We start from the raw sequence: 21,085 nt of genomic DNA, 5'->3' as shown, positions 1-21,085 counted from the left end.
CTTGGAAGGAAAGTTATGACCAACCTAGATAGCACATTAAAAAGCAGAGACATTACTTTGCCAACAAAGGTCTGTCTAGTCAGGGCTATTGTTTTTCCAGTGGTCATGTATGGATGTGAGAGTTGGACTGTGAAGAAAGCTGATTGCTGAAGAATTGATGCTTTTGAACCGTGGTGCTGGAGAAGACTCTTGAGAGTCCCTTGGACTGCCAGGAGATCCAACCAGTCCATTCTAAAGGAGATCGATCCTGGGTGTTCATTGGAAGGAGTGATGCTAAAGCTGAAACTGCAATACTTTGGCCACCTCATGCAACGAGTTGACTCACTGGAAAAGACTCTGATGCTGGGAGGGATTGGGGGCAGGAGGAGAAGGGGAAGACAGAGAATGAGATGGCTGGATGGCATCACCGACTGGATGGACATGAGTTTGAGTGAACTCCGGGAATTGGTGATGGACAGGGAGGTCTGGCGTGCTGTGATTCATGGGGTCGCAAAGAGTCGGACACGACTGAGCGACTGAACTGAACTGAACTGATGTAGGCAGGTAGGTATGACTTGGAGGTCCTCAGGTATTAAGAACTCCAGGAAAGTCGGAAGCATGCTGGGAATGGGCCTGTGTGTGGTGAGGGTGGGGATTGTTGTGACCTCCTTCCCACCAGGAGGATCGTTACTAAGTTTGAACAGATTCCTGCGAGGTCTCCATCAACCCCATCTCTTCTTTTGCACTTGCCTTTGTTTTAGCCCCGGACACCCTAGTTCCCCTTCAGTCTCCTCCAAAAAGTAAAACGACGTAATAAGTCAGAGCATAAAATAAGTCAGGGCAGAGCAAATAGATGTGAGCTGCTCCTGGGTTTCCCCGGGCTTTCGCCTCCGGTTTCATCCCTGTGGAGCATCCTGCAAGAATCACGAGATTAAGAGGTCTGGGGTAAGGATTCCGGGGTCAAGAGGCAGCGTCTCATCTCCGGGTCTCTCGGCTACAAAGCAGCGACTGCTGGGCAAAGGGGTGGACGCACCGCGGAATTACTCTCCACCCAGCCCCAACTCCCGCCCCAAACCACCCAGCAGCCCGCACTCCCGCCGCAAAACCCAGGGACGCTGGAGGAAGTGGCAGTCAGGACTTGGAGAGCTAGCAGAGCGATCTGGGGCTTTGCCTCAGTTTCCTAAGGGCTAGGAACAGAGAGAAGGGTCTCCTCCTTTGAACTCAGGCACAGGGGCAGACTCCGACAGAGTCTCATCCCTCATCTTGGGTGCTGTGAGAAAGGAGAGAAACTCGCCTGCGGTGCCCAGAACCGACGCGGGACGCTTGGAGTCGGACGCAGGCCGCGGGGCGGGGACTCCAACTCGCGCGCTAGGCAACTCTGGTCTCTGGCCCAGCTAGTGGCCGTCGGGGTGGGGGTGGGAAGGCGCAGAGAGGCGGATTAATCCCTTAATTACGCGGTGATCGGCGTGGCACCTGCTTTCTGCCCGCTCGGCTCCCAGGGGACCCCGGCTCTGGGGGGTGGAGAGAGAAGGAAGGAGGAAGGGCGCGCGGAGGCACGCACGGTACCCAGGCGCGCCGGCAGGAGAGCGGCACCGTGGCTGGGGCAGCGCGTAGAGGCTGTGGAGGGGCTTACGGCTCCCGGCCCGCGGGTCTTAGACCCAGGGGCTGGGCCCCGAGCCCCCAGCCCCGGTCCCCATCTGGTCGCGCCATGCTGCGCTACCTGCTCAAAACGCTGCTGCAGATGAACTTGTTCGCGGACTCCTTGGGCGGGGACATCTCCAACTCCAGCGACCTGCTCTTCGGCTTCAACTCCTCGGTGGCGGCGCTCAACCAAAGCCTGCTGCCCCCCGGAGATCCTTCTCTCAACGGTAAGACCCTGCCCCACGGGGACTTCAGATCCAGGGATAGGGGTAAGGTGGGAGGGAGGCGCGGACGGGGAAGTCCAAAGCGCTCCTGTCTTAAGGTCCGGCACCAAGCGGCGCCCTCCAGCGCTTCCCAGCGCCTCCCGGGTGGTGGGAACCAATGGGTAGTTTGGGGCTTAACGCATCTTAGCGAGGACATCGTCGGGAGGTCGAGGGTTTGGGAGGAGATGGCCACTGAGTCCGCCACTTCTCACCTCCCCAACCGACGCCCGGCCACCCCAGGTGAGAAGAACCGGAGTATGAGAGGCCCCGACCCACTGCGCCGAGGCTAGAGGAGGGGGCGCAGTCACCCTAGGGCCTGGGCAAGCCGGGCCACTCGGCGACCCACCCAGGGCGCGGGTTTCCCTTCGGCAGTCTAAGTTTCCCAAGAACTCACTTAGGACGAGGGTGATGACGCCAAAATGTTTCATGTGATTGCTACAGAAGACGACAGCGGCGGCGACCGTTTCAGGGAAACTTACAAGTTTGCCCCTCAGAGGTGGAACTCACCGCAGGCCCACCCCTGCAGAGCTGCGGCAGGCGGGCAGCGCCGGCGGGGAGGTCATTACCTCTAATTACTGTGATTAATAAATGACCGAGACAGCGCGCTATCCCGGAGCGCGGCGGGGCGGCGGCGAGAGGGGACCGCCGGGGGCTGGGGCGAGCCCGATGGCGCCCCTGCCGGCCACATCGGAAACTCGCGCTTCCCTGAACACTTTTGCGGTTGATCCCTCTTTGGCGGTCACAGCCTCCATCCCTCTGCCTCTACCCACCCGAATCTATCAGCACCGTGCTGGGGACTGCAAGGTGGCCAGAAAGAAGACCCGGCCAATGAGTGTGTTTGTGAGCGGGGTACTCCAGGTGCTGGGGGAGGAGCCCCAGAGCCCCATTAGCATGGCCATTAGCTATTCATTAGCTGCTGCGAAGCATCTCCTGAGACCGGGAATGACAGGGAAGAAATTCCAGGGAAAGGGCGCCCACAGCTGTGTCTACAGGAATTAAGGGGAAAGAGCCAACGAGAAGGGCGTGGTATGTACGGAGGGAGCAGGGAGGAAGAAATTTGGGAATGATCTGGGATTCCCCAGTCTCTTGACCCTCCTAGGTTCCTAGGGAGATTAAGCACAGAACCCTCCCCACAGACACTTTGGAAACCTCTCTGCTCCCCCAGCGCTCTTACAGAGTGTTGTCACCACACTTTAAGCTCGAAAATGTAAGGAGGTGCGTTGACGGTCACATTTTGCGACTGAGGGGACAAACTCAGGATGAATAATATCCCAGTAGTCACAAAAGCACTGTAAAGTTTGACAATAACCAATTCCCATTACACCTGAGGTTATGTGAAGGGAGGAAAGGGTGTATTGGAGCCTGGAAAAGTCTGATTCAGGTGGAGACTGTAGAGATCAAGATAAGGTAAGGTGGGCCAGGGAGAAAGAGCCCTTAACTAATGGTAGATTAGCCATACTCTTGGCGCCTTCTCACAAGTTCTCTACATACACTATGGTATTATGACCAGGAGAAGGCAATGGCAAGCCACTCCAGTACTATTGCCTAGAAAATCCCATGAATGGAGTTATGAAATTCCATCACAGCTCCCACATACAGGTAAAGAAACTTCGACCCAGAGAAGTTCATAATTTGCCCTAGTTCTTACAGCTAGGAAGTGTTGGCTGAGATTCCAACCCTGGTCAGTTCCATAACATTTCTTGAGCATTAGCCACTACAGGGTTGCCCACCGAGGGTCTGGTCTGCCTGAATGGGGACTGGAATGGGATAGAGGAAAAGAGGCAAGTGAGAAACAGAGATTTCCATGTAGGATGGAGGAAGTCGAGAAAAATTTCTTCCTTCCCTAAGTGGGAGGGAAACTGATCTTGTCCCAAACCAGTTAAATACACTCTCCCCAGGATAGCACCAGGCTGGGGCAAATCGTGCAGCTTTGTCTCAAGAACTTCTGAGAGCTGGGGCTGAAAATGAAACTCAGTACCACTCAGTGGCTGGAAGCAAGAGGTCCCCGTGGGTTTTGGAATAGAGCCAGGGTGGGAATGGGCGGGAAGGCAGAAAACGAAGTGTGGAGTGGTCCTTAGTTATTTAAGGACACCAGGTTAGGCGAGTCGGCAGCGACGCCTACTGGCCACTACGGGTTACAAATCCGTTTTTGACGAAGCTGGGGGTGGGGTGTCTGAACTCAACCGGCTCCTGGATCCTGGGTCCCAAACTGAAGATGAAAAGCAAGCCGAAGTCTGTAGACCAAGGGAGGGGCAGACATGCGGGTGAACGAATCTGAGTGACCAAGAAAAGTTAGACGAATTCCTCGCTCAATGATTCTTAGCCTCTCTTGGCTACATCAACCTGTAGAATAATCTGTTGAAAACTATGCCTTCTTAGAAAAGAAGCGTTACTCACTCTTCCACCATCATTTGCGTTCAATTCTTGTGACTTAAAAAGACCAGGAAACGTGGTTATCAGGGGTGTCAGTGAGAAGGGCACTGTGCCCAGTTACAGAATCCAGGTTAAGGGCCGCTTCCAGTCCCAGGCCACAGTCCACTATTCGCGTCTTCCCTTTCCTAAGGGGATCCCCAGGCTGGGCCACAGTCCCATTTCAGTGGACAACCAAGTGTCAGCTTTTCACAGATCAGGGATGAAACGCGACCAGCGCGGCTGGGGGACTGAAAACCAGTCGGCTAGAGTCGTGGTCTACTTGCCAAGCCGTGGTCCAGTCACTCTGCACTTGAACTTGTCAGGAGAGGAGGCAGGAGCCTTCAGTCTTCCTAGGCGCTTGCGTCTGTTCTCAGGCACCTCCTTTCCAGCCTAAGAACATGCGGGGCAGATGCCTAGAAGGAGAAACTCGACCTTACCCAGAGAGAGGATGGGCGGGTCGGCTTCTTTTTTCCTCTGAAGGCTGGCGCTCTCACCTGATCTCCGGGTGTGAATGCTCTGCGCCATCCATCCCACCTTAGGTTCAAGGATCGGCCCGGAGGACGCGATGCCCCGCATCGTGGAGCAGCCGCCAGACCTGCTCGTCTCCCGCGGCGAGCCGGCCACGCTGCCCTGCCGCGCGGAGGGCCGGCCCCGGCCCAACATCGAGTGGTACAAGAATGGGGCGCGCGTGGCCACGGCGCGCGAGGACCCGCGCGCCCACCGCCTGCTGCTGCCCAGCGGCGCCCTCTTCTTCCCGCGCATCGTGCATGGGCGCCGCGCGCGGCCAGACGAGGGTGTCTACACTTGCGTGGCGCGCAACTACCTGGGGGCAGCGGCTAGTAGAAACGCCTCTTTAGAAGTGGCAGGTAGGAGTCTGCTGGTCGCTGCCAGAGCTTCGGGGAGGTGGGAGGGCAGCGGGTAATCCCATCCGAAGCCAGTCCCAATCTCACCCCATCAGCTGCTGCTGCTAAGTCGTTTCAGTCGTGTCCTACTCTGTGCGACCCCATAGATGGCAGCCCACCAGGCTCCCCTGTCCCTGGGATTCTCCAGGCAAGAACACTGAAGTGGGTGGCAGCAGCCTCCCTTACACCTTCTCCTTGGCCAGAGGAGGAAGCGGGCCTGGTCTTTGTAGCAGCCGAAGAGTTCTGGCCGGCGGTGATGATCCGGCTCTTCCACCAAACACTTTCCTGGGTCCTCACCCAGTTATGTCACCACTGCTGCTGCTGCTGCTGCTGTGTCGCTCCAGTCGTGCCCGACTCTGTGCGACCCCATAGACGGCACCTATTTATTCCTCTGGTCATTCATTCTGGCTTTCTCTCTTCTCCCTCTCTCCAGTCCTCCGCGATGATTTCCGGCAGTCTCCTGGGAACGCGGTGGTGGCAGTGGGGGAGCCAGCCGTAATGGAATGCGTGCCCCCCCGCGGCCACCCAGAGCCTTCGGTGTCCTGGAAGAAGGATGGTGTTAGACTCAAGGAGGAGGAGGGGAGGATCACGGTGAGGGGTGAGACCAGGGCTGGGGATCTCACTGGAAGCCAGGTCCTGACCAGGAACATCCTGAAGGTCAGGCCCCTAGGCTGGAGGTCTGGGACAAGTGTCAAAGGAGGAAGGTCTGAATCTAAAGATCTTGGGGGTGGGGGATGTCCTGGAATCAGTAACAGATTTTAAATTGGAGCATTAGCTGACCGGAGGCTGAGAGTCAGCTACTGAATAGGGGATAAATCAGCATGGGTAGGACGGAACTGGTGTAAGAAGGTGGGAGTATGATGCCCTATGGACTGGTGGGAGGTGGTCTGGGCTACGGGAGCAAAGATACACCTGAGCCCTACCTTGGGCAAATCACTTAAGGATTCCTTGGAGGGCTTCCCTGGTGTCTCAGATGGTAAAGAATCTGCCTTCAGTGCAGGAGACCTGGGTTCCATCCCTAAGTCAGGAGGATCCCATGGAGATCCTCCAGTGGGTTGGGGCAACCCACTCAAGTATTCTTGCCTGGAGACTCCTATGGACAGAGGAGCCTGGCGGGCTCCACGGGGTCACAAAGAGTTGGACTTTGGACTGAGTGACTACTACTACAAGTGGGTCAGCTTCACTGGTCTTCTTCACTGGCTTGCTGCGAGGGTCAAATAAACAAGCGTGCTTTCATGCAGATCCGTGGAGGGAAGCTGATGATGTCACATACTTTCAAGAGCGATGCAGGGATGTACGTGTGTGTGGCCTCCAACATGGCAGGAGAACGGGAGAGCGGGGCAGCCAAACTTGTGGTCCTGGGTAGGCGTGTGCAGTTTGGAAGTTACGGGAGTGGGCAGCCCGGGGAGTGAGTAGCTGTGCAGACCCACTGACTCTTCACTCCCCCCACCCCTCCACAGAGCGCCCCTCCTTCCTGCGTAGACCAGTCAATCAGGTGGTCCTGGCTGGTGCCCCCGTGGACTTCCCGTGTGCGGTGCAGGGGGATCCCCCTCCTCGTCTACGCTGGCGCAAGGAGGATGGGAAACTGCCCACAGGCAGGTGAGAAGCCCCTTCCTACTGCCAGTAAGGAGACCCAATCAGCTCAAGGACATACCCAGCTCTAGAAAACTGGAAAAAGAAAAAGAAGGTAGATGCCTCTCATTGGACCATGCAGTCTGTTCCCAGAGCCCGTGGCCCTGCCCCAACCAGTCCCCACCTCCATTCATGGGTCCATGAGTACCAGCTTCTGTCCCTGCAGAGGTCTGCCTTGTCCTTACATACCCTGATGCTGGTGTCCATCCTGGGGGATGTGAGAAGGGGTCTGTAGTTGTGGCCAACCCAGCCTGGGGGTGGGGAGGGGAGCAGGTACGAGATCCAGAGCGACCACAGCCTTCGGATCGGGCATGTGAGTGCTGAAGATGAGGGGACCTACACCTGTGTGGCAGAGAACAGCGTAGGCCGCGCCGAAGCATCCGGCTCCCTCACTGTTCACGGTGAGGGCCCCCCTGGGCCGGCCTTGGCGGGCATGGGACGAGGGCAGATGGAGGATGGGTGGAGGTGGAGAAGGCGGAGAAAGGGCAGAGCAGGAGATATGAGTGGGTCCCCTGAGACTCCAGTATTCTTGCCTGGAGAATCCCCGTGGACTGAAGAGCCTGGTGGGCTACAGTCCATGGGGTCACAAAGATTTGGGTACAACTGAAATGGCAACCCACTCCAGTGTTCTTGCCTGGAGAATCCCAGGGATGGGGTAGCCTGGTGGGCTGCCGTCTATGGGGTCGCACAGAGTCGGACACGACTGAAACGACTTAGCAGCAGCAGCAGAGCAACTAAGCACACACACCCTGAGACTTGTAGGAGGAGAGGGAGGAGGAGAAAGCCAAACAGGCTGGAGCAGGAGACAGACATGCTTCTTTCTCCTGTCCCTCCCTTCTTAGTCCCCCTGACTCTCTGTCCCTTCATCTCCCTCCCCTTCCCAGTCCCACCCCAGCTGGTGACTCAACCCCAGGACCAGATGGCGGCTCCTGGAGACAGCGTGGCTTTCCAGTGCGAGACCAAAGGAAACCCCCCGCCTGCCATCTTCTGGCAGAAGGAGGGAAGTCAAGTAGGTGGCCAGCTCTCAGGGCCTGTCCACAGCTCCTCCTCTGGGTCTCAGCCTCCTTCCTTTCACATTCTGCACACTTCTCTCTGGGCTTGGGTCTTACCCTTCCTCCCAGAAACCCGTGCATGTTATTTGGGAGGATTAAATAAGCTAATGAATATAAAAGGCCTGGAACAAAGGAGAATATAGTTAGGTGGCAGGGAACAGTCCTATATGGGAATTCCTTGGAGAATCTTTGTTTTGGACAAGGCTATCCAGAGGTTGTGGGCTTTCTAGGTGGCACTTGTGTTAAAGAACCTGCCAGCCAATGCAGGAGATGTAAGAGACTAGGGTTCGATACCTGGGTGGGGAAGATTCCCCTGGAGAAGGGAGTGGCTACCCACTCCAGTATTCTTGCCTGGAGAATCCGAGTGGACAGAGGAGCCTGGCGGGCTACAGTCCATGGTGTCACAAAGAGTCGGACACGGCTGAGTGACTTAACACACACGCATATGCTGAGGATGTAGCAGATCCAATTAGATCCTTCCTCCTCCCCACGCCTGGGCCTGGACTTTAACATCCTGCTCTGGAAAGCGAGTTCCATACCAAAGCTGCTCAGGGTAGAAAGTGACAGGCTCATCTACTTACAAAAGACTTCCACCAGGGGGAGCTCAGAGTCACCCCTCTTTCACCTTCACAGACAAATCTCAGAATTCTGAGATGAGCCTGAGACGGTTCTACCCTGAGCAGCTTTGGTATGGAACTCAGCATAAAACAAAATTGAACCGGGGTCTCCCGCATTTCAGGCTGATTCTTTACCAGATGAACTACCAGGGAAGCCCATGAAACAAATTTTAAGTCTGATTAAACCCACCCCACTAGGAAACCAGGCCACCACCACCTCACTGCATATCCACAACCCTGATTTTTCAATATCCTTTCTAGCACTGTGAACTGCTTCATTTTAATTATATTCTTAAATGAATAAAAATGCTGATAATAGGGACTTCCCTGGTGGTCCAGTGGCTAAGACTCCGCACTCCTAATGCCGGGGGGTCTGGGTTTGATGTCTGGTCAGGTAACTAGATCTCATATGCCTCCACTGAGTTCGCATGCCCCAAGTAAAGATCCCACATGCTGCAACAAATACCCGGTGCAACTAAGACCCGGCGTGGCCAGATACATATTTTTTAAATGTTGATGGTAGTAGAGCGTGGGAATAGGTATCAGAGAGGGGCTCAGTGTGGTGTCATTTTTCCTGAAACCCAAACCTGCTTCCCTACCTTCTGTGTATCTAATTAAAATGTTAGAACCAGAGAGAAGCGGAACATACTTAATATTTCTCACTCAATCTATTGAAAGAGTTTCATGCAATTACTTGATTTAATCCTCATAACTATCCTCTAAGAGCCAAATTTGGGGAAATTGGGTCTCAGGAGGGTTAACTAGCTTGCTCAGATTTCCCCAGCTAGTGGAGCTGGGATGTGCACCCCCAAATCATCCATTACTGTTGTGAATAGGCTTAGCTTCTTTGCCTCAGGTCACAACACTGGCTAGGGACAGCGTTATGAACCAGAACCTTAGGAATTCTCTGGATCCTGGGGTTGCTGAGAACGCGGAGTTCTCCCTGGCAGCTGCCACCCGGCTCTGTTGCTTGCTCTGTCCCCAGGCTCTGCTATTCCCTAGTCAGTCGCTTCAGCCCACGGGGCGCTTCTCAGTCTCTCCCAGAGGCCAGCTCAACATCACCGAAGTGCAGAGCAGGGATGCAGGCTACTACGTGTGCCAGGCTGTCAGTGTGGCCGGCAGCATCCTGGCCAAGGCTCTGCTGGAGGTAAAAGGAGGTACGTGCCCATGGAGATAGGGCTGGATGGAGGTAATAGCTGAAAGAGGTCTATTTTTCTTGAATTCTATGTAATATGTCTGCACGGGGAGAAGCATGTTCCTGGCACATGTCCGTGAAGTTTGGGAACCAGGTACAGAAGCCGCTAATGGATGGCTGATCCCAGACAGAGAGAACACATGGTTATAGAAGCCCCTCCGACATCCAGGGGAGGGGAAGTGAAGGGGTAGAGACGAGGACACGGGGCTGGTTGCCTGAACCCAGGACCCTCCCCTGAGATGCCCAAGTTCTTCCTCTCTTAGCTTCCCTGGAAGGACTGCCTCCCATCATCCTCCAGGGACCAGCCAACCAGACACTGGTACTGGGCTCCTCCGTGTGGCTGCCATGCAGAGTGAGCGGAAATCCCCAACCTAGTGTCCAGTGGAAGAAGGATGGGCAGTGGCTGCAAGGGGATGACGTCCAGCTCAGTATAATGGCCAATGGTACCCTGTACATCGCCAGCGTGCAGGTTAGGCTCACTCTTGGAGCCCAAGTAACTGAGAACGGCCGTGTGGTCCATTTGCCCCACTCTAGTGCCTGCTGCGACTTGAACTCCATCTCTGCCCCTTTCCTCTCAGACCACCTAGAACAGGGGTCCCCAATCCCCAGGCCACGGACCAGTACTGGTCTGGGCCTCTTGGGAACCAGGCCCCACAGCAGAAGGTGAGCAGCAGGTGAGCGAGCAAAGCTTCACCCGTATTTACAGCTGATCCGTATTTCTCACATAACCGCCTGCACTCTGCCTCCTATCAGATCAGCAGTGGCTGGCATTAGATTCTCACAGGAGGATGAACCCTACTGTGAACTGCACATGGGAGGGATCCAGGTGGCGTGCTTCTTATGAGAATCATCCCCAAACTACCCCCCTATTCATGGAAAAATTGTCTTCCATTTTGGCACCGGTCCCTGGTGGACAGCATCCTCCCCATCCTCCCATGTACCCACCCCCTCCCTTCGCCCTGCCCTGCTCACTCCGAGTGTGCCAGTTTCTCCCCCTCTCCTGCAGGAGGGGCACATGGGAGTCTACAGCTGTGTGGCCAAGAGCTCCACAGGAGAGGCCTCCTGGAGTGGCTGGCTTAGGAGACGGGGTGAGTTTTTCCTTTGTTTTTGCCAGCACTCTTCTCCAAATTGGCCTCCAAGGTGGTCAATGCCTCCCCGCAAACCCCAGAACTGGTTCTATCTTCCAAAGGCCATGGCTGTGGTTGGGCGGGGGAGGAGGTCAGAAGTGGTACCCGTGGGAGCAGATGTGAGCAGGGTCAGTTCACTCTGTCCCCGGCTCCAGCGTCACCATTCTCACAGCGCCTCTGGGAAGGAGGATGATTACGCTGGGGCCATCTTTTCCCCATCCTTCTACTCAAAGATTATCTCCTCACTGCAGAAGACTGGGGAGCAACACCAGACCCCCCTACAGAACCCAGTACCCCTCCGGGACCTCCCTCGCAGCCTGTCGTCACTGAGATCACCAAGAACAGCATTACTCTGACCTGGAAGCCCAACCCACAAGCTGGGGCCACAGTCACCTCATATGTGATAGAGGCCTTCAGGTACGGAGGAAGTCTCCAATGCAAACCTGGAAAGCTATCGGGAGGCACGCCTGTGTCCTCAAAGTCTTGGCTGTGGGGGGAAGAGGTTTACCAGTTCTGTCTCCCCAGCTGAGGAGCAGTTAGAGGGGTCTGACAGAGAATGGATGAGAGGGAATAGACAGCTTGGGCTGGCACAGCCCTGTCACCTCATTCTTGTAGCCAAGCCGCTGGTAACACGTGGCGGACAGTGGCGGATGGCGTGCAGCTGGAGACACACACGGTCAGCGGTCTGCAGCCCAGTACCACCTACCTATTCCTGGTGCGAGCCGTGGGAGCCTGGGGCCTCAGTGAGCCCAGCCCCGTCTCTGAGCCCATCCGCACCCAGGGTGAGTAAGGCCCGGATCTCTGGATCACAGGTATGGCATGCAACACCACAGAGCACCCCCTGCCCACAAGTTATGGCACCTACCTGGTTCTAGTTTCTGTCCTGGTGGCCGGCCTGGAATCGGAAGTCATGCTTCCCTTTCACAGAGGGACCAGAGGAGAGAGAAACAGAGATTGATGTAGTCATCTTGGTAGCTCCTCCCTTCTGAGCCTTTACTCACAGATAACAGGACTAGAAGGAAACTTGGAGGGACATCTTCCTATAAGAGATGAGGAACAAGGCCTTTAAAGGTGCAAATAGGGAATCCCCAGGTGGTCCAGTGGTTAGGACTTCATGCTTCCTTCCATTGCAGGGGGCACAGGTTCAACCCCTGTTCAGGGAACCAAGATCCTGCATGTCATGCCTTCAGGCAAAGAAAAAAAAAAACATAAATCTGCAAAGAGCCAGCTCATGGGAAAAGACCCTGATGCTGGGAAAAATTGAAGGCAAAAGGAGAAGAGAGTGGCAGAGGATGAGATGGTCAGATTACATTACCAACACAATGGACATGAATCTGAGCACTAACTCTGGGAGACAGTGAAGGACAAGGAAGCCTGGCCTGCTGCAGTCCGTGGGGTCGCAAAGAGTCAGATTCAAGTTAGCAACTGAACAACAACAAATATATGCAGAAAGCAGGATACCCTGGCCCACCTCTGGGAGCTCTTCCCCTGACCAGCCATCTCCTGACCTGGGATGTGCTCCAAAGTACTAAGTAGCAGTCTGTGGGGCAGGGCAGGGGTGGGACATACACATGGCCTCAGTCCTGACTCCCCGTCCCAGAGGCCCTTGCTGAGTGGACTGTTTGGTCAGCAGACAGCAGCCCATCCAGGCCAGTGGAGGACCCATGGAGAGGCCAGCAGGGACTGGCCGAAGTGGCTGTGCGTCTGGAGGAGCCTGTAGTCCTTGGGCCTCGGACTCTGCAGGTGTCCTGGACCGTGAGTGTGGCCTAGGGATGAGCGTTAGGGCAGGAATGATGATGGGGGACATAGGGGAATGCGTTTGGGAGTGTGCAAGGTGCGTAGCTGGGGAAGACTGCTGGGTGAAGGAGGGGCTGGGACAGGAGGACTTGTTGGCTCCAGCCCCTCCTCTGGCATCCTCTGTCCTGTCTCCCACAGGTAGACGGCCCAGTCCAGCTGGTGCAAGGTTTCCGGGTGTCTTGGAGGGTAGCAGGACCTGATGGGGGAAGCTGGTCGGTGCTGGACCTACCATCCCCAAACCAGCAAAGTACAGTGCTAAGGGGACTCCCCCCAGGGACCCAAGTCCAGATCAAGGTGCAAGCTCAAGGCCAGGAGGAGCTGGGGGCTGAAAGCCCCTTGGTGACCAGGAGTATTCCTGAGGAGGGTAAGGGAGTGGAGCACAGCGCTGATGGGTGGACAGGAGGGAAGAGAGAGAGGGGAGGAGGAAGGTTTGCCTGGAGAGGGCAAGGGGTGGGGGGAGGAGACACACCTCTCAGTTCCCTAAGAGGTTAGAACTGGGAGGCTGAGCAAGGTTGGGGCTGGAGGGGCAGCTTGCAATGACTGTCTGTGTGTCCTTCTCACCATGCTCCACCCTGGCCCAGCCCCCAGTGGTCCCCCCCAGGGAGTGGCGGTGGCCTTGGGGGGTGAAGGCAACAGCAGTATCACTGTGTCCTGGGAACCTCCGCTCCCCTCGCAGCAAAATGGGGTCATCGAGGAATACCAGGTGCAGGGGTTGAGAAGGGCCTGGGTGGGCAGGCTGGGGAGTGGAGGGAGAGGGTTAGGATCAGGGAGGAGGGAACCTAGGACTGGCTTTGGGCCTGGAGAAGGGAGAGGTTTCAGAGTGCTCTCTCCGAGTGAATTACGCCTGGCTGAGGCGTCATTCCCACCATTCAGAGATCCACTTCCGACTCTCTAAGCCCGGGTCTCGGCCTCCCCAGATCTGGTGCCTGGGCAACGAGAGCCGCTTTCATCTCAACCGGTCCGCGGCGGGCTGGGCGCGCTCGGCGGTGCTGCGGGGACTGCTGCCCGGCCTCCTCTACCGGACCCAGGTCGCGGCGGCCACCAGCGCGGGCGTGGGCGTGCCCAGCGCCCCGGTGTCGGTGCAGCTGCGTGAGTCCGGAGCGGCTGGCAGGGAGGAGGCGGGTTTCGGGACTGGGGTGGGGGGTGTCCTGAGGTAGGGGTGCCTCTACGCCCCTCACCTCTCTGACCCCCGCAGCGTCCCCGCCGGAGCTGGAGCCTGGGCTCGAGGCGGGCCCGGGGCTGGCGGAGCGGCTGGCGAGGGTGCTGCGGGAGCCCGCCTTCCTGGCGGGCAGCGGCGCCGCCTGCGGGGCGCTGCTCCTCGGGCTCTGCGCCGCCCTCTACCGGCGCCGGAGGCAGCGCAAGGAGCTCAGTCACTACACCGGTGAGAGCCCAGCCCGGGGCGCCCGGGGGCTGGGAGACTCGGTGGCGGGGTGGGCGGAGCCTTGAGATCTCGCTCCCCCAGGAAGGGAGGCGCGGAGAATGGAAAGGGAGTTCAGTTGCTCAGACGTGTCCGACTCTTTGCGACCCCATGGACTGCAGCACGCCAGGCCTCCCTGTCCATCACCAACTCCCCCGAGCTTGCTCAAACTCACGTCCATCGAGTCGGCGATGCCATCCAACCATCTCATCCTCTAACCTCCCCTTCTCTTCCTGCCTTCAATCTTTCCCCTCATCAGGGTCTTTTCAAATGAGTCAGTTCTTTACATCAGGTGGTCAAAGTATTGGAGTTTCAGCTTCACCATTAATCCTTCCAAAGAACTTTCAGGACTGATTTCCTTTAGGATTGACTGGTTTGATCTCCTTGCAGTCCAAGAGGCTCTCAAGAGTCTTCTCCAACACCACAGTTCAAAAGCATCAATTCTTCGGTGCTCAGGTTTCTTTGTAGTCCAACTCTGACATCCATACATGACTACCGGAAAAACCATAGTTTTGACTAGACGGACTTTTGTTGGTAAAGTCGAGTCTCTGCTTTTTAATATGCTGTCTAGGTTGGTCATAACTTCCCTTCCAAGGAGTAAGCATCTTTTAATTTCATGGCTGCAGTCACCATCCGCAGTGATTTTGGAGCCCAAGAAAATAAAGTCTGTCACTGTTTGCACTGTTTCTCCATCTATTTGCTATGAAGTGATGGGACCGGATGCCATGATCTTAGTTTTCTGAATGTTGAACTTCAAGCCAACTTTTTCACTCTCCTCTTTCACTTTCATCAAGAGGCTCTTTAGCTCCTCTTCACTTTCTACCATAACGGTGGTATCATCTGCATATCTCAGGTTATAGATTTTTCTCCTGGCAATATTGATTCCAGCTTGTGCTTCAGGAGGGACTCAGCTGCTGGCGGGGGTGGAGTCAGGGTGAGGGGGTGGAGGTCATGGGAAGGTTCGGCACTGGAGCTCAGCCCCTTGGACAGAGGCAGGGTGCCCATGGTGGAATCGCCAGCTGTTGGGACCGCCGGGAGGGGGAAAAGGGCGAAGTCCATGGGGGGGGCGCAGTCTGCAGAGAGGGGTGAAATTTTGTCCTTTAGACTCCTGGTGTATGTGGAGGAACAAGCTTTGCAGTCAGCCTCATTAGAGAAGTGGGCTTCCCAGGTGACACTAGTGGTAAAGAACCTGCCTGCCAATGCAGGAAATGTAAGAGATGCGAGTTCGATCCCAGGGTCAGGAAGATGCCTTGGAAGAGGACATGGTCACCCACTCCAGTATCTTTGCCTGGAGAACTTCATGGACAGAGGAGCCTGGCGGGCTACGTCCATGGGGTCATAGAGTCAGACATGACTGAGTGACTAATACTTTCAGTAGAGAAGGGGCAAGTCTGGTGGAGGGAGGGAAACTCCCTTCCTGGAGCCTGGATGCTGGCAGAGGGAGTGTGGCCACGATCCCAGGTGATAAATTGTCAAGCGGGGTCTGGATGGAAGGGAGTGGGGCCCGCCGAAAGGAGGAGACTTGAGTTCTCCTTCTTCCTGGGGTGGTGCCTGTCTGGAAAGATCTGAAGTCTCTTAGATAAAAGGTTCTGTCTTGGCTACACGCAGGAATCACTTGGGAGAGCTTTAGAAAAATACTGATGCCTGAGTCAAAGCCCTAGGAATTCCGATGAACTTGGTTCAAGGTACCACCCGAGTGGCGTAATTAGGACCACAGCCAGGGAGTGGACAGGAATATGGATATTTCTGACTTTTCTTCCCATTTCCCCTCTTCTTTCTTCCACGGGTTCCTTTTCGGAAGCCTCCTTTGCCTACACACCTGCAGGTAAGACATCTGTCTCTGCCTCTGGGGTGGGGAGTAGGGTTCAGATCCCAGGTAGGGGCGCTTCTCACAGTTTCCCCCTCACCTTCCCCAGTGTCGTTCCCGCATTCAGAGGGTCTGTCGGCGGCCAGTTCCAGGTAATTCTCTTAGCTCAGCTCCCAAGAATGATCCCCTCCCCCAAGAGACCAGTCCCTCTGTCTCCACACCTGTCTGCCTCCTGGTGCCGAGCCTCTCCCTCCTCCCACCCCTACCCTCCCCCTTTAAGTCCTCAGCTCCCGTTACCCAGCCTCCCTTAATTCGCTGGCCTCTGCAGGCTCTCTGTCCCCAGTGTTCACCTTCTGTCCCTCAGGCCACCAATGGGCCTTGGCCCTGCTCCCTACCCGTGGCTGGCAGACTCGTGGCCTCACTCATCTCGGAGCCCCTCAGCCCAGGACCCCAGGGGAAGCTGCTGCCCAAGCAATCCTGACCCGGATGACAGATACTACAATGGTGAGGATGTCTGCTTCCCCCTGGGGAGGGGGGGCAGTAGCAGGAGGCCCCACACCCTCTCTCCTCTCCACTGCCGGGGTAAACTGAAGGGGGCCAGGGCATCCCATCTTGCTGAGGCCGCTCCATCCTTGGGAGGCTCTTGGGAGTTGGGGGAGACTCTCTTGTGCCTAACCTTTACCCCGGCTTGGGGTTGGGGAAGATCACCAGCTTCCCTGGTGGCTTAGATGGTAAAGAATCTGTCTGCAACGCAGGAGACAAAAGAGATATGGGTTCGATCCCTGGGTCGGGAAGATCCCCTGGAGAATGGAATAGATACCCACTCTAGTGTTCTTGCCTGGAGAATTTCACGGACAGAGGAGCGTATGGGCTACAGTCCATGGAGTCCCAAAGATTTGGACACAACTGAGCAACTAATACACACACAAACTTTACCCTGGCTTGGGGTGGGGGCAAGAAGTGGGATCTCCTTTCGCCCTCTCTATTTTCCTGTCTCTGCCCCGTCTGCTCCCCTGGGTCTCCTGCTCTCTCCCCTCAGAAGCAGGGATCTCCCTTTACCTGGCTCAGACGGCCCGGGGCACAGCCGCCTCTGCTGAAGGTCCTGTCTACAGCACCATTGACCCAGCCGGAGAGGAGCTGCAGACCTTCCACGGGGGGTTCCCCCCACATCCTTCAGGAGATCCAGGCACCTGGAGCCCGTATGCTCCCCCAGAATGGAGCCAGGGGGACAGTGGTATGACTCCAGTTCCCAACACCCCCCTTTGAGCCCTGAGTAGCACCTCCCCAAGAGCATCCTCCACCCTTCCTCTCTGGGACCTGATGCAGCACTTGCTTCTGATGTGTCTCACCGCTGCCTCTTTCCTGCCTGTGTCTTGTGCGCCCCCATCCCGTTCTCAGGAGCCAGGGGAGGCAAAGTGAAGCTTCTGGGAAAGCCTGTACAGATGCCCTCTCTCAACTGGCCAGAAGCCCTGCCTCCCCCGCCCCCTTCCTGTGAACTGAGCTGCCCAGAGGGGCCTGAGGAGGAGCTGGAGGGCAGGTAAGGATGCTCACTGCCTGCAGATGCCTGTACACAAAGGACCAGCCCAGGGCCTCCTGCCAGGGCAAGGAGGGAGAAGATGCTGGGAGAAGAAGGGAAGGGGCAACGGAAGGTCAAAGCGAGGGTATGAAGCTACTTAGTCATCCTTACCCTCCTGTGTCTTTGCCCCCAGCTCAGACCCAGAAGAGTGGTGCCCACCAATGCCTGAGAGGAGCCATGCGGCAGAGCCCAGCTCCGGTGGGGGGTGCTTGGTCCCTCCATCCCGAGGAGAAACCCCCTCTCCCACACCTTCCTATGGACAGCAGTCCACAGCCACTCTCACCCCTTCACCTCCTGACCCTCCCCAGCCCCCCACTGACCTTCCCCATCTCCACCAGATGCCCAGGTAGGGAGCTATATAGTACCTTGCATGCTACAGCCCTCTGTACATATCTATTCAGTGTGTGGATGGATGGATGAACACATGGATGGATGGGTGAATCTGGGGTCCGGAGGTCTCATGACCATATCGGGGTGGAAGTGTGACTTGAGGAGAAACGTGGAGACAAACGAAGTTTCTCACTCCCTGCAGACTTTGTCCATCGGAGTGACCTGCAAGTTTCCTGGGGCATTTCAGAGATGGCTTTCCTCATACTGCACTAGGGTGGGAGCTTTGTGGGGGACATGCTATGTCTTATTCATCTGAGTATTAGGCTGATTGATTAGCCCAGTGCCTGCTACACAGAAGGCACTTAGTGTTTGCCGAGCAAACAAATGCTGTCTTGTGTCATTGCAGGAGGCTGCCCCTCGGGCCAAGCTCCCCTCTCAGTGTCTCCCAGCCCACCCTGAGTAGCCACGAAGGGAGGCCCGCCGGCCTGGGTGCTGGCCCCTCTGGCCCCCATCACAGCCCCAGCCCCGTTCCTGCTCCAGCTGGCAGTGCCCCTGGTGAGTCTGTAGACCCCTCAGCTTGCCCCACACCTCCGCATCTTCCCGAAAGCTTGTTTCCCCTTCACCCTCAAGCCACTTTCCTGACCACCTCTCTTATCCACCATCCCGTCTCCCAATGCCGCAGGGAGAGCCCGGCCGGTGCCTGGAGAGCTGACTCCTCCATTGCATGGGCCCCGCGCTCGAATCCGGAAGAAACCCAAGGCTCTTCCCTACAGGCGGGAGCACAGTCCTGGAGGTGAGGGGGCCGTGAGCCTGGGAGATGGTGACAGGAGTGGGGACAGGCTGGAGGAGGGAGCCAGTGAACCCAAACCTCAGGCTGTTCCTTCACAGCCTCCCGGTGCCAGGGAGTGGGAGTGGGAGAAAGCCTGGGGTCAGGAGAAGCAGGGGACCCTGCTGACAGTAGGTCTCTCCCCAGACCTGCCCCCACCACCCCTGCCACCACCAGAGGAGGAGGCAAGCTGGGCCTTGGGGCTGAGGGCAGCAGGCAGCATGTCCTCCTTGGAACGGGAGCGGGAGCACAGTGGGGAGAAGAGACTGGTGCACGCTGCGCCCCTGGGGGCCCAGCGGCGCCCCCACCCAGATGGTAAGGAGAGCCATGGCTACAGAGAGGGTGGGCTTTGGGAGGGCAGCCTAGTGTATGGAGGGTGCCAAGGGTGCGCTCATTTTCAAGACAGCTCACCCTTGACCTCCAGCTGGATTCATGCAACTTGTCTCTCTAGCTTTCTCTGGGCAGAATTGCCTCCAGTTCCCAAATCATATCCTTCCCCAGGATTGGAGCCCAGGTGCAGAGTGGGGGCTGGGTGCTCTGTCCCTCCTTTCCCAAGGCCCTCTCTTCGTGGGGCGGCTCCCTGCAGGCTTCTGAGCACTGGTCACGTCAGGGCCATGGGCTGGGCTGGCTGCTGCTGCTTCTCAGTCTCCAGGATGGTCTGCCCTCCACTCTTCTTCCAGAGCTGGGGTGGCGGCCAGGGCGGCACAAGGCAGAGGGAAGCAGCCCTGCTTAGCCCCCTGCCTGAGTCCAACTGCCCTTTTGTCTCCTGCTCCAGAAGAAGCCTGGCTCCCCTACAGCCGACCAAGCTTCCTGTCCAGGGGCCAGGGCACAAGCACCTGTTCCACAGCTGGCAGCAACTCCTCCAGAGGCTCCGGTAGCTCTCGGGGATCCCGGGGCCCCGGACGGAGCCGGAGCCGGAGCCGGAGTCAGAGCCAAAGGCCCGGACAGAAGCGTGGAGAGGTGGGGGCTGGGGCTGGCCAGAAAATGAGAGTGGAGGGCTAGGGAGGCTGGGCCAAGGAATGATTACAAATAGGAAGGTATCAAGGGCTTGGGGTGGGGTGGGGGAGTATCAAAAGGAGGGACCCTGTGAGTAAGGAGGAAGGGAGGAGCCCGGAGCAGAGGTGACAAAGGATGGATACAGATGACCTAACAGAGGGGCCTGGGCTCCACAGGGGAGCAGGATCAGGAGAGGAGCTGACCAGAGAAGAGGCACATCCCCGAAGGGGCCTGTTGGCCCTGGGCCAGAGCCTTGCAAGCCATCCTCTCTCTCTCTCTCTAGGAACCAAGATGACCTTTGACAATAAGCCAGAAGTTCCACAGGGAAGGGCTTGTCCCTGGGCCAGGAATCTGAACGTGAGCCCCTCCCCCTGGTGAATGAGGGCTGAGCAGAGAGGAGCGAGGAGGGGTCTCCTCCTTCTCACAACAATGCCTGGGGCTCCCTGAGGAATTGGCGTAGAAGCCAGAGAGCCAGATCTTTCCTTGCCATCTGATACCTTTTCATAAAAAAACACAATAAAAAGAACGAATCAGAGCCCTGAGCCCTGTCTGGTTTTGTGCAGGACATAGGGAGGAAGGGGGCTGTGAGCAGGTGTGTATCCTTTGAAATTCTTCAGTCGAAAGCCCTAGGTGAGGGCAGGGCTAAGATGCCACCTGTCTTGCCTCCAGAAAGAACTGAACCACTGTCTCCCCAGTTACCACTAGAGGGACTTTCCACGTAACCAACCTCGAGAAACTTGTCCCACCATCCCAGAGCCCCTCCCTCGGTGCCCTCCTCCACAATCCGGAAATACGCCCTTTACAACAACAGCAATCTTTCAAAATTCAAAGAAAGGAGGAGTTCAAGGGGGAAGTCCTAGCCAAGAAGGAAAAACAGGCTTTTTCAGACACCCATCCCCACCCTTTCACAAAGAGGTACAGACGGCCACCTCTTAGCCTGATTAGTGTGCTAAGTTGCTTCAGTTCTGTCTGACTCTTTGCAACCCTGTGAACTGTAGGCCACCAGGCTCCTCTGTCCATTAGCTTCTCCAGGCAAGAATACTGGAGTGGGTTGCCATGTCCTCCTCTAGGGGATCTTCCTGACCCAGTGATCAAATCCACGTCTCTTATGTCTCCTGCATTGGCAGGGGGGTTCTTCACCACTAGTGCCACCTGGGAAGCCCAATTAGACTGATTAGGCTCATATGTAATTGGTTAGGCTGTCAGAGAAATTAAAAAAAAAAATTTGGCCACAGGACTTCCCTGGTGTTCCAATGGCAAAGACTCTGCTATCCCAATGCAGGGGGCCGGGGTTTGACCCCAGCTCAGGGAAGTAGATCCTACATGTCAGGACTAAGATCTGGCACAACCAAATAAAAAAAAAAATCAAAAGAAAATGTTGGCCATGAATGCCATAGTCACCATCACTCCTGATCCCAAGACCCGCACCATTCACTGCATAGACCTGGGTATTGCTCAGTGACTGCCCGGGGCTCTCAGGGAATGACCGCTGACCCCCAACCCCAAGCTTTGACCT

At 56.5% G+C, this 21,085-nt stretch overlaps 1 protein-coding gene across 1 annotated transcript; it reads left to right on the top strand.

The window, feature by feature from the left end:
- Positions 1 to 1,687: 1,687 nt before the first annotated feature.
- On the top strand, positions 1,688 to 20,032 carry ROBO3 (roundabout guidance receptor 3). The gene is made up of 28 exons (XM_055415951.2): positions 1,688 to 1,847; positions 4,835 to 5,161; positions 5,631 to 5,788; positions 6,439 to 6,559; positions 6,658 to 6,796; positions 7,103 to 7,230; positions 7,714 to 7,838; positions 9,484 to 9,655; positions 9,957 to 10,162; positions 10,700 to 10,781; positions 11,072 to 11,237; positions 11,436 to 11,602; positions 12,454 to 12,575; positions 12,756 to 12,981; positions 13,199 to 13,320; positions 13,535 to 13,706; positions 13,813 to 13,998; positions 15,836 to 15,859; positions 15,951 to 15,993; positions 16,206 to 16,345; positions 16,881 to 17,075; positions 17,240 to 17,378; positions 17,551 to 17,763; positions 18,154 to 18,302; positions 18,430 to 18,540; positions 18,721 to 18,888; positions 19,349 to 19,533; positions 19,853 to 20,032. Exons 1-28 carry the CDS (start codon positions 1,688 to 1,690, stop codon positions 19,862 to 19,864), a joined length of 4,158 nt encoding a protein of 1,385 aa, XP_055271926.2. The 3' UTR covers positions 19,865 to 20,032.
- Positions 20,033 to 21,085: the final 1,053 nt, after the last annotated feature.

Source organism: Moschus berezovskii, chromosome 25, assembly GCF_049115385.1.
Source record: "Moschus berezovskii isolate FMDL1 chromosome 25, NW_MosBer_1.0, whole genome shotgun sequence".
Taxonomy (NCBI): domain Eukaryota; kingdom Metazoa; phylum Chordata; class Mammalia; order Artiodactyla; family Moschidae; genus Moschus; species Moschus berezovskii.
Note: the sequence above shows the minus strand (reverse complement) of the source record. Positions and strands in the feature narration are given on the sequence as shown.